Here is a 13965-nt window from a genome sequence, read left to right on the forward strand (position 1 = left end):
GGTCCAGGATTAGCGGTACACCATACAATGTTTTCATCATTATGTTTTAATAAAACATTTTTATTTGGGTTGTATCTTTTCATCTGTAGGCTACCGAATTAGAAAGTGGTTTAAAAGTTAAATCAGCTGATGACTGCGGGCTTTACACCATCTTAACTGGAATTTAAAATGTAAGGCAGCAGTTACTCTCAGTTTGTTGACTTTTTACAGGGTAGATGTTTGGGCCCTCCTCTCGCCAGGGGCCCGGGGCTCTTACGCACAGGTGTGGGCTGTGATTGGCTGTTTGGGAGAGCTGCTGCAAGAGCAATGGCACAGTTATCCTCAACCACACTGCATTAACGCACGGAGAGAAGTTCTCCAGAGACGCACCGTCAGGATGCAGACCATGGATTCGGGATCGCGTTTATTGCGCTTCACTGATGCTGTACGATAGATCTGAAGAGATTCAGTGAGAGCGCGAAGCGTATTTGGAGAGGCTTTTCGCTGCAGATTTTGGATACGAGTCTCTAGGAGACATGGCTTGCCTGCGCTCTGTGCCATCGAGGAGAAATTATTGCGCATCCATCTGTTCTGTGCTGTTCATTCTGTTTCTTATACTCGGATGCCAGCAGGTGAGCAAACACGCGCCTGTTTACATACTGTAGCCTATATATACTGTCAATATTGATTTGTATTGCAATGCAACTGATGCATGTTCACTGTCTGTCCACGTAGAGATCTCACTGTGCATCTGCAACCCTTCAGGCTGGTCCTCATGTAAAGCATAAAGCTCTGCTGGAAACTCTGCGGTTACCTCACAACACAGGTGAGAGCGTTACAGTTACCTGCCAGACGTGATTGACAGCTGTCAGTCAAAGTTGCATTATATGAGCAGTTGATTGATACTGCATCATTAATTTAGATTTTCCTCCCCAAAATTAAAAGAAAGCAACTCAAAAATATCATTGAAAGAGATTGACTTTATTGCCGTTACACGGTCTATGTGGGATGTGGTCGGCAGGGGGCGCTAGATATCCTAATTAATCGGATGACAAATGCACCTTATAATACAAGCTCCAAACGGTTGTGATGAGGTGATTAGGCTGTTTAATAATAATAATAATAATAAATGTATTAATAATAACAGTGCATTTTATTGTTTCTTGTGGTTACATTTAATACCTACAGTGTTAGCAAAACCTGACACCCATCATCCATGCAAGCTTTGCAAATGAGGATATAAAAATAGTCATGAAAATAGCACCACAAATTTGTGTTTTTGTATAAAGCTTATTATAATAATCCAATGGTTTGGTTACAGACTAATTCAAAGCCTTCTCCTTAAAGAAAACTAAACTGAAAAAAAAAAATGCATGTGTATTTCATGTGAATCATTTGTTCCAGCCGAGGGTGTCCCCAGATGTCCCCGAAAGGAGGTTATGTTTGATTATGTCACGTGCGCGCGCACACACACACACACACACACACACACAGAGACAGAAGGAGGAGGTGTGTAGCATAAATATTGGCATGCACTGGAACTTAGTAACATTAAAACACGTCATCTCCATGGACCTTCCTATAAATCACTTCAGCTTGCATTTGTACAGTTACTTATTTTATGCAATAACAACAGTGCATTTGCTAGATATGGCCTTTTTATGCTGATGTGAATCATTACATGATAAATGACTTTTGTAATGTTTAATGTCAGAAATTACGAGTAAATTTCACAAATGATTACAAAGAAACGGTAGAGTACCTGACAAGGCTTAACCACGTCAACATCATCCACTTAGTATGAGCTTGTCGTATTCTAGTATGGGATTAACATCATTCAACATGAATACAACACATAACGAAAGTAGAGATGTTGTGTTATTGTGTTATAGTGTTATTCTTACTATTTTCATTTAACATCACATATGCATATACATACAAAATAAAAATAATAAATACAAGAGAGTGGTAATATCTGTTGAACAATTGGTAGACAGGGTGTTCAGCAAACTAATCTTTAAAGTTTTCTGAAAAAAAAAAAAGACTTTGCTCACACTTTATATTAGGTAGCCTTATCCATTACACATGATGCAATATACTTATGTACATACATGTTGTCACATTGTGCATTTAAAGTACCTGCGTTTAATTAACATATGTAGTTACACTGTTAACCTCTAACCTTACCTCAAAAACTAACACTATTACCCTCATAAACCTAACCTTACATTTAGTCTAATATATAACCATATCTCATTTAATTGTATCTGATTGTGGACGATTTCTCTGGATCTTGAATTGGTTGGTCCTTCAGCTCATCCCAGAGTTGCTGTCATAGCAACAGGTGTGTAAACTCAAACCTGCATACTTCACGTAAACAGGATTAAATCAGATCTGTTTTAAGTGGAAATCTCTCCCAGCCACTGCTGCTTTATTACAAGAGTCCCCTACTGATCCAGGGACAATAATTTAAAATATTAATAATTTGAAAATAATATAAGAATGTTGTGTAGTCTATAATACTATAGACACAGCCAGTTTTACTCATTGATATATTTATTCATGATAAAATAATCTTAATAATATTATTAATTAATAATAAAATACTTATCATAGACAATCCAGATATTTTAATCAAAATCCGCAAAAATAATTAGAAGAACCAAATTAGCCAGAGATCAGTTATCATGATTAGAAGATTTTTACTGAACAGGGCAAAACAGCGCCAATGGAAGGGGAAATGTAATAACAATGTGCAAAACAAAGAAGACAGACGCATCATCTCATTTACATATCAATCAATGCAATATCCCAAGTGCAGCGCAAATTAGTGCAATCGCAAATAAAGAAAGAAGAAATAAAGAAGCCACAGTAAGTTGAAAAGAACCAGAGGCCAATAAATGAAGGTTTGCAAGAAGTTTGTGACTCTTAAGTTCCAACTCGTCATTTATTTCCTGATGCAAATTAGAAATAAAATGGCTTGGCAAAGGATATGATATGCAAACAAAATGTGTTCTTCTGGGATTTAAAATAAATAATTATGTGTAGAAAAAAAACCTCTCCCTTCTAGCACTCGCTCTCTGTTCTCTGCAGCAATAACTGCAGCAATTTCAAGTGCAAAATAGTTTAAGACATGCTTTATTTGGGCATTAAATAATAGAACAAATACCAATAATTTGATGAGCGCAAACATTAGTAAAACACATTGCATGATTCATTTGAATAAACTTCTCCAATAACTTTTGCGTCTAAAAGGGAAACTCCTACAAAAGTATATATTTAGAAAGATCAGGTGCAAAATGTGTCCATGCCTTTTCAGCACTAATTTGTCACTGCGCGTCTTTAGTAAAACCTGACAGTACTATTTTAACATCAAAAGACGGTTTGAGCTGGCGTGAGCTTTTAGTAAAACTGACCCCTGGAATCTTTCAAATCATCTCAGATTAATTAAGTGAAGTACGATGAATGGACCCCTGAACAGAAAAAAATGAATTCAACTCCAGTTTTTAATGACCTCACTTCCTCCTCTATGTAGAATATGAAATCGTGGCCCCATACGAGGTGGACCATCAAGGACGTTACGTTTCCCATGCCGTGGCCCACCATCATCACAGGAAACGCTCCACGGATGGTCAAAATCATGACCTCGCTGTGCACTTCAGGCTGCATGGATTAGGACAGGACTTCCACCTGGACCTGCAGCCGTCACGTGACCTGATCGCCCCCAGCTTCACCGTACAAACCCTGGGCAGGAGCGGCACCAAGAGCCTGCTGCCTTTTCCTCAAGACCACCTCTGCTTCTACCACGGGGTGCTGAGGTCAGAGGTCAACTCATCCGTGGCCCTGTCGACATGTGCAGGGATGGTGAGTGGATTGATGGGTTATCCTGTTTCACAGCTGATTGTGGTCATTTGGGGAAGGAATCATTTTCAGAGAGTCTTACAGTTTTTCTTGAATGCATTTCTTAAAACTATGCCTAGTATTTCCAAAACAGTAAACACGAATCCATAACTTCTATCTCAGTTCCCCAAACTTCCTATATTGAGTTAAAAATTAAGGTCTCCACTCAAAACAACTCAGTCTTGTTGAAAAACCAAACTTTGCTATCAGATATAAAAAACAGTCAAACACAGTCACAAACAGTCAAAAACACACACACTTCAACACAGTTTTACACATTGATGAGATAAATTCAAAACAAAACAAAACGGTAATATGTGTGGTACTCCCCAAATGTTTTAATCCTTAATTTAATGTACAGCAAACAGCAACAAAAATAATTATTCTGCCCCAGTATCCCGTTTTTGGTCTGAAACAGGCCAAAGAACCTCTTCAACATCACAGGCTTTACTGGCCTTGGACTGCCTGATGTCCTTGTGTCATTGTTCACAAACAAGAGAGTCAAAATGCTTAGTCATGTCATCGATATAAGACTGCACTCTGTTAGTATTACCTGCTGTAAACTATGACAACAGTTTGGATAACAGTTACTGTATTGAAATGCAGAAAGCTGCACTTCTTATATATGCCATATATCCATTTCAAAAGTACAGTACTAATGTACACATTACTGTATGTGGGATATTGATTGAAAAAGACTGGATACACTTTTACTAGTGGTCTGAGAACTGCGCACACTGGAGGAAAACGTAATCAGTAACAGGAAACATTAGTTATTATTATTAACCATGTCAATGGATTATATCACCACCCTTGTCTGAGAGGAGGAGATATACTGAGAAACAAATTTTATTGGTTTATATCAGTTCCCCTTTCCCAATCAGTTCCCAACCAAATGGCCCAACATGTTTTTATTTATTTATTTATTTTGTAGCTTTTTTGCTGCAAAACTTGTCACTCAGCAGCTTTTAGGCATTGCTCTGTTTTTTTGTTTTTGTTTTTGTTATAAATCAGAAATGACAAGGAGGCAGCTTCCCAGAATATAAAGTCAATAGAGAGCGTTGGATTGACTCTGCCGCAGTCCTCATGACTTTACCCCGACTGGACATAAAGTGTCCTGCCCCATCAATAGAGACTGTCTAAAAGCCCGGCATTAAGATCCCCTTAAACCGGTGACTCAATAATCCACATAAATTTAGGTCAGAGGAGGTTTTACTTGAGAACAGAGCCCTCTTTTATTAGTCAAATCGACATTTGGAAGATTTATACTCATCCTCAGTGGAAGCAAACACATATTATACTCACATAGGCTTTAATACATGTTGCAACATGCAGCGCAACACTGAATGATTGTAAAGAGTTCTTCAAGAATCTATTATATTGTTGTTGCCCACAACCACTTGCACATTGGACAAGGATTTGATTAAGAACTACAAAAATGAATAGAAAGTGTAAAAAACTACAAACATAGCAGACATGTGAGGCCATCGGACAGGGAGAGAACAAGGTTTGAGTGATTAATAATCAATATTAAACATGAGGAAAAATATTTTATTTTTATAATGTTGTCCTCATTATATTTCACATGCAACAACATTGTGGCCATTTATAAAGACATGTTTGCTCATTAACTGTTAAATGGATCTTTTTTTTTTTTTTTAGCAATCACAGTAGAAATGCCCTGAAATGAATTTTAACAGATGCTAATGTTTATGTAATGCTAAACCAAAACTAACATTTTAGGAGTTAAATCTAGGTAATTGTGTAACTGAACTATTTATACAGTTCAGAGTGTCTTCTTATCTGATCGCAAATTAACTACCAGTGTTAGTAAAGTTATTCAGCAACGCACCACCTCATGATATTTCAGATATTTTACATATTACTACTCTAGCATAATTTATGGTGGCGTGCATTCACACAGCTCACATATTTACCTGTTGTAGTTTATCAATGTTGTGTGTGCTCGAAATACAATCAAAGTGGCAGCACCGGAGAAGTGCTGATTAAACATCACTGTTTCAGTCAATGATTCCGGCCCTCCAAAACCATTTCAGCCAAAACTGAATATTCTCATTTGGGGATATTTTAGTGTGTTCTTCTTTACAGTACTTGGTGTAAAACTGATGTTTCCTCTTAATTTATATTAACCATATGATGAACCAACAATACGGTTTATCACAAACACACAGCAATATGTGACACATCTAACCCTTGGCTTTTAAATCTGCATCAATAGTTTTAATTGATTTTCACTAAGCATTGGTTGTTGCCTGGGTGCTTTAAATCCAAGGAAGTTTTAACACCTGGAGAAAGCTATCCATTTGTATTTCCATCTTTGGGCACGTGTTTTATGAGCGAATTGCATTTTCCATTGATGCCATTATAATGATACATTTACATTTACATTACATTTACACGCTTTTATCCAAATAAACTTACAGTGCATTCAGGCTATACACTTCTTTTTTTTATCAGTATGTGTGTTTACTGGGAATTGAACTCACAACCTTTTGCACTGCTCTAAGTAGCCACAGGAATACTTCAGTTACAAATCTATAAACAGAGACTAATGGCTAAAAAACCCTGTCCAAACCTTGATCCCATGGTTAACACTGGCCCATGTCACAACAGTATGTCAAATGGAGATTCAAAAAATTAACAGTACGACATCACACCTGGTGTGTTTGAAGTTGGTGTTAAATCTAAGAACAATTATCATTGAGAAAGAAGTCTTAGCAAGTAGTGAACTCATTCTGAAGAGAGTTACTCAGAGTTAATCTTGTGGCAGTTAATTTTCAATGCCTTTTAATTGTAAGCCTTTAAATGGAGGCAGCTCAAATCTTACTGTCATTGTCAATATGCTGGGTCTACAACTAGCTGAAATATGTGTTGGAAGTGTAATTTTGTAGACTATGACACTGCCCCCCAGCTGGATGTGATTAGCCGTGGTGCAGAGTCATTAGTTAACTCTGTGTCCAGTAAAGTCTGTGTATAAATTCACTTTGAATGGCGGAGACTGGCTTGGCAGATCACTACTGTAGGTTGGCAGGGCTTTGATGACAGTCAGAGTTTGTCATAAAAGGTCCCAAATGTGAATTTAAAGGCGTGATGAATGGACTATTGAGGCCCCAATGATTTCAAGCTGACGGCTTTATACAAAACGGTACAATAGCTGTCTTTAGTGGTGGCACATGGGATGCCAATTAGGAGGGTCATTGGAAATGGCAGTCTGGGTTGAGACGGATGCCATGCCATGGAAACTCCATGCTAAAAGTCTTTCTGAAGTGATGCCAGTCTGCAAAACCAAAAGTGATGTCAGCCATAAGCTGAAGCCATAAATCTACATTTGGACACCCAACCTCCAACACATCTGACACAACACTGTGAATAACACAGCTTTAACACAGCAAAACATTAAAACTTACTTTGTTTTAAAAGTCAGCGTACAGTCAAAATTGATTTGCGTCATACATGTTGCTGGGTTTATTGTTAAAGGATCCCACAAATCCTGTCATCATTTACTCTCTAAACATTTCTTTATTCTGAAGAACACAAAATAAGATATTTAACGTTTCAACTGTCGATAGAATTAAAGTCAATGGGGTCCAAATCTTTCAAGCACTAAAAAACAAATAAAAGTAGCGTAAACATAACCTATATAACTCCATTCAGCTACTGTATGGAATGGCCACTTTTCATAATCCAACCAGTTTCTGATGAGAAAAATCCTTCCTTACATTCCTATTATGTTACATTATGGCATTTAAATGGATAGAAAATGCTGTTTCAAATTAACTTTAAGGATTTAGAAAGGAAATACTCAAATATATGAAATCTGAAAGTTGTTTACTTGGACATTAAGACAAGGCAGTCCAAAACTGGTCTAAACTGAGAGTAGTATTTTGTAGTATCTATTTTTGGATTAAGTCCTGTTATATTGGAGTGATAAAAAAAAACAAAAAAAAAAACAAGGACAAACTCTGAGTCCGCAAGAATTCAAGCTTGATTTCTGATCCCAAGCTGCTCCGTAGCAGAGCCTGTTGCATTGGTTCATCATCTTTCACCAAGTTTCCAATATAATTATGATTTTGCATTCATCATTAGGCTTTGAAAACCAAGTCATGCAACCCGCAGCAACACTTTCAGATCTCTTGTCCAAAATATATACATTATTATCTCTCATAGAAACAATCAATGTTTCACTCTACAGGCTTTAAATGTGGCTTTGATGGACTGACAGAATTAAAGACTAACATATTTTTTCATAATGAACAGAAATGGAGCGTAGCACGATTTGCCCTGTAAAAACAGAGCAGAAAGAGGCGCCGCTGATGACTAATTGTTGGCAGGAGGTCGTCATTAATGTGCGAGGAATAAATGCTGTCCTGCTGGAGGTGGTGTTTCTGGGGAGCTCAAGTTGATTTAGCCTTGATGTACAGTCAGTGTTCATGCAATGCAATGTCTAAGAAAGAGTTAAGAACAAATCTGCCTCTTCATGACAAGAACAGCAACAGTTAGTCACTGAGATGATGTAAGAGGATTAAAAAAAAAACCGATTCATTGACACCCTCCTCAAATAGTTTCAGCTGGCAAATATACTGTTATAGCAGCTCTGAGGAGAGCAGAAGTTTGGTTTCAGCTTCTAAAAGCGGCGAGGCAAGTACAAGCCTCTCTCTCATGGAAATAGGAACAGCGTCAGGTGCAACGCACCTTTGATTCCTCCAGGGTCATGCCTGGATCTGCCCATTTCCCAGCTGTTATTTTCTCCCAGGTAGCGTCTCAGCCCGTCTCCTTGCGCTTTATGACTGCTATTTGCACCTTGTAGCTCTCAGTGTGTAATTTCATGAGAGGTATTTAAGGAGGCAGCGCAGACATTTGTTTTTAGTTAAGCTTGTCATGGCCCTGGGAGACTTAGATGCAGATTTGTGGCGGATGATTCTTACATGTTACTTATGCAGGAATGCCGTCAGCAGCACCACTCCCACTTGACAACATGGATTTGCAATGTTTACTTACACTAAACCGTATGCTAAGTGCCATGTGTGTAAGTTGATTTACATTTTCGAGTGTCCTCCTGGCAGAAATGGTAAGGTACAGATTTCCCTCGATAGATCATCAAATTTATGATTTCCTTCAAAATTCTCCCGTTTCCCATTTGGCAGTTGCTTTAGACAAAACTTGATATTTATATTGTGCCTGATATAAATTTGACTGAAATTTGATTTATCCATTGCATCATCCAGCAGTTCCCGAACAGCATAATTCAAGCTCTTACGACAACAGTGAATTTCCTGTCTGTGCCACAAATCTTTGTCAACCCATGCTCTTTATAGCTCAAGTTAGGTTTGTTGCAGTTGATATTGTATATTGAAAGTGTATAGAGAGATCTTGACAAACATGAGCAGTGTTTTATTAAGACCTCTTCTAAACTCTAGAGTGAGATTACTGGGACCTGTTTCTATGAAGATAAATTTGAAAAGAAGAAGGTTTATGAAATTTACTTTTGGATTATGAAATGGAAAGTTCACCCAAAAAAAACCCATCAAAACATCTTATTTTGTGTTGAGTGAGATGAAAAAGATTAATACAGTTTTGGAACAATTTAAGGGTAAGTAAATGATGACAAAATAATCAGTTCTGGGTGAATTATCGATTTTAAGAGATCTTGTTTGTAGGGGTGGGCGATATATCGTTTAGACGATAATATCCAAATTATTGTCTGGACGGTATGCAAAATTGGGATATCGAATATTTCATAATTTGTACAATCCGACCTCCCAAACATGAAAAGAGCTAAAGGAAGTTAAAGAGAAAACAAATAACGCACACTATAACCTTCTAAACAATTATATGTAGCGATTTTAATAATGTAGGGGTTTGTTTGACTGTATTTTATTTATTTTTTTTGTACAAATCCACAATCGTTCCTCAATGCGTGAGCTGCTACTAATTTGCAATACAACTACGGAGTTCTTACCTGTGTCTTATGACGTTTCTTAGTTGAAGCAACAACTCAGTCACTTGTTATCACGCTTGTTATCTAGCTTCAAGCGCAACAACACAAAAATGAGCTAAGAAATGGAAAATCCGTACACATTCATCCTCAAAACCAGTGCCAGAAGAGCTAACAGCGAGACATGGGTCAGCTTCTTTAGCCTGGAGATGGTTTGGTTTTGACAAAAAAGACGAGCAACAAAAGTCGCCCAGCTGTAGAATTTGTCGCATGCAGGTCGCCACAACCACCCTCTTCAATCATCTCCATACAATGCACAAAACAAAGTTTGAAGAGTATGAAAGGCTTCGTGCTGAACAAAACAGCACTGCTGCTACAAACACAGTACAAAAAAAAGAACTGACACAACAGACCTTGGCAGAAACATTCACAAAGAAAACACCATATGACAAAAAAGCGAAAAGTGGAAAATGATTACAAACTCTGTAAAAAGTTTTATTGCAAGGTCTATGTTGCCAATTCAATCAGTCGAGAAAGATGGGTTTCAAGAAATTTTACAGAATTTAGATCCCAGATATAATCTGCCTTCAAGGAGATATTTCAGTGAAAAAGCTCTACCAAAACCGTTTAAGTCTTGTCGACAAACACTGTCCCATGAATTGCAGAAGGTCACCTATTATGCCACGACCTCCGATCTGTGGTCCAGCAGAACCTCAGAGCCGTACTGCAGAGCAGGGTCTGTTATTTATTTTGTTCCTTTTGTCTTTTTTTATCCTCATCTTTTATATTAATATAATGTGCAAAGATGTTATATTGTGTTGTGTTGTAATGTTTACATTTTGCAAAACACAACTTTTTTTTTAAAGAGGTAGTCACATTGTTGTTAGTCTATTACTAATAGAATACTGTTTGCAAAGCACAAAGTTAATTTATTAGGTACATATATTGTACTGAAAAAGCACTGTTATTGTATTAAAATAAATATTTAGTACAGTAACTTGGTTCATGTTTAAATCAATAATGTCTCATATCTTTATGTACTAGTAATTCTACACAACAATAGGTCAAAATACCAACTGGACCTTCTTTGCCAATTTGCACATATTTCTTTAAAGGATTGCAAAATGTTGAATATCAATATTGAGACATAAGTCAAAATTATCACTATAGTAAAGATGTAACAAAATGTATAGACTTATGGCAAAAAATAAATAAATCCTGTGTACAGGAACTTTTTTTTTCTTTTTTGTAGCGCTGCCTCAGGTGTTTGCAGTGTGTATACAGTATGTGTATGCGTTCAGCAGCGACCAACTGAGTCTATACATAAACCTTGTGTGTTTTGACAGTGTTAGCACAAAACATAACTTAGTTCAATAATCAGGCACAGTTTGAGAGGATTTTTCGTTTTCATGTGCGTGCTTTGAGTGTGCTTAGAAAAACCGCACATCAGAACAGCACATGAATCAAACATTTAAATAACCAGTAAGGCTTTAAAGCAGATGCAAAAAAAAAAAGTACTCTTGTGAATATGTGCAGTGTCCCGTGAAAGAGTTAACACTGATGTTAATGTATGTTGCATTATGTAGATTCGGCGGCACCAAAACTGCAGCTGATAGTATGTGGGCTGCAGCACAATACAACTAGGGCTGGGGGATATATGTAACGAAATGATCATGCGCATCTAGTCAGTAAATCTGGTTCCGTGATTACAGCTAAATCGTCATCACCTGCTTTTAAATGCAGCGGCATTTAATAGACAGAGCCATAGATCACTGACAAGCTACGCAATATCGCGTTCATTATCCCAGATGAATCATCTATGATTAATGAATGCGATATTATGTAGCTTGTAAGTAACGATTGTAACAATATTTCTTCAGATCATGGAGACATTCTTCAAATTCCCCCACAATACCCCCGTGTACGCCACTGAAAGCAAAGGTCATCAGCAAATCAAAGTTCTTCAACCGTCTGGGGTAAATAGGGCTTGATAACTGGAAGTGATGTCACAGAGGATGAACGCTAAGCTTAGTGCATATTTTCATATCAGAAAGCCATGTGGATTTAATCAAATGGAAAACACAACAGGGGGTCACTGCAAGGTTGCTCATTGTCTGTCTGAATTATGTCACTGAGTTCTTGCACTGTCTTCCTCAACTAACTAAAATGCCATAATTGCAAGCCTGTGGGATTCTATTGACTAAACTTGGGACGGATAGGAAGGACTGACTGGAAGGCGTGCAGCAAGCAAGCAAACAGCATGAAAGGACAATCGTCATAAATCGACTCGACTTTGGGAATTAATCTTGACAACGGCTCAAACTCCCAACATGAGAGCAGCAGGTTGGAGTCATGTGGACTGACCAGTCATGCCTGAACTTCATCCCACGTCTAGCCCAAAAGCCTCGGCTCTGGCAAAGGTCGCTTCTGTTGACTAAACCCTGTGATCTGGTGACAGAAAACAAGCGTATCTCTTGACACCAAAACACCTGGGTAATTTTGCTCTTTGAAGTCCTCAGCGTCTAATAAAGGATCGAATGCTTGACTGTAGGACCTTTGGTCTTGGGCTGAGATTAAGTCCCAGGTGTTGTTCCCCTGATTGAGTCTTAAATCACTGCTCTGGACAGCTACAGCTGCTAATGATATCAACTAGCATAACGAACTTAAATCTGATCCACAGCTAGTGGTTGTTAACATGTATTTTTCTTTTTTGCATTAAATCTATTTTGTCTGATCTTTTTAGGCATCCTCATTAATTTTATTGCTGCCTTCTTCAGCTCTATAAAATACTGCCTTCGACATGGAGTGACATAAAATCCCATCCAAGATTATAAATTAGAGTCATCCATGCTCATAGCTTTGTATTAATGGATCACTTGTGTTGTTCTGTTGAGTTGTGTCTTTCATAGAGTTACCTGACCAGAGTGAAATTTTTATGAGATGAACTGAATCACCTGTTTGAGGTTTTAAGAACCCTACAATTCATATTTAATTTCCCCTCAGTTATGCAAATTTCCTAAATACTTCAGCCTAATGTTGTACTAGTTGCACTTTTTAGATTCGGTTCATAATTACTTTACCTACCATATAGACTGCTTAGCTAGCTATCTAATATTACCAGCCAAAAACTGCATTATTAAAAACCAAATATTGCATTTATTTTTATTTATTTATTTAAGATGCAGGGTGTTGTATAGATCATAACAGAGGTGAGAGGTGTATATTCTATAATAAAACTGCTACTATTGCTTATTGTTCCTGTAGGGTCTGAATGTACAGGAACCAGTTACTGTTATAGAAATATAATTTCTTGCATACATTTTAGTATGCATGAAATACCATTTATTAATCTAAAATAATGCTCGAATTTGCACATTATACTTGGTTATGTCAAACTGTTGCAATCTGGAAATATGTGCATAATTGTAACTTAACCTAAGACAAATTAAGTTGTGTGCTTTTATTTTGTGTTGTATTGTTATTCTCCATGAGATTTTCTGTTGTGTATTACTGCAAATGTTTGCAACCTCCCTTTATTCAATACTTCACTGTAAATGTACAGTATACGTGTTCTGTGTTAATTAAAGTGTCTAATTCTCATTGCACATCGTGGACGGTTCCAGAATCATGTGAGTGTTGTTTGAAAAGTGTTGCAGTCTGTCAGCAGTTACCTCCCATACAGGCGTTAATTACGTGACGAGATGTGTATCCTCTACACACACTGTGATCTTGGATCAGGGTTGTTTAGTCTGGCGAGACCTGTATGGCTTCACTCACTGATTACTTAAGCGTGGAGTGAGGGCAATGTTCCTTGAGCGAGGGAGACCAGATCTCTGCTCGACTGTGTTGGCATCAAAAAAGTGGGAAAAAAGGGCATAAACAAGTGTTTTAAGCAAAATTAACCTCCGTAGAAAGGACATACACTCTTCAAAGTTACACTTGTGTAAGCATTTATGTGATGTAGATGAATGTGAAAAGCGTGTACACATAAACATCTGCTCAGATCACATTAAGGACCATAAAAAATCGACCTCAAACACACATTAAAGGCTTCAATCCTTGATTGTACTTGTGTCCTCCAGACAGTTTTGAATGTGTCTCTTATTCACCTTCTTGCACAAAGCCTCAAC

The 13965-nt window shown here is 37.5% G+C and overlaps 1 protein-coding gene across 1 annotated transcript in view; it reads left to right on the forward strand.

Moving 5' to 3' along the window:
- The first annotated feature begins 326 nt into the window (after positions 1-326).
- Positions 327-13965, forward strand: part of LOC132157979 (A disintegrin and metalloproteinase with thrombospondin motifs 16) — a 130928-nt gene continuing 117289 nt past the window's right edge. Inside the window, exons 1-3 of the mRNA XM_059567222.1 lie at positions 327-611; positions 715-805; positions 3515-3843. Of these exons, the coding sequence (XP_059423205.1) occupies positions 516-611; positions 715-805; positions 3515-3843 (516 nt within the window). The 5' untranslated portion in view covers positions 327-515. The remainder of the gene's footprint in view (positions 612-714; positions 806-3514; positions 3844-13965) is intronic.

This window comes from Carassius carassius, chromosome 15 (genome assembly GCF_963082965.1).
Source record: "Carassius carassius chromosome 15, fCarCar2.1, whole genome shotgun sequence".
Lineage (NCBI taxonomy): Eukaryota > Metazoa > Chordata > Actinopteri > Cypriniformes > Cyprinidae > Carassius > Carassius carassius.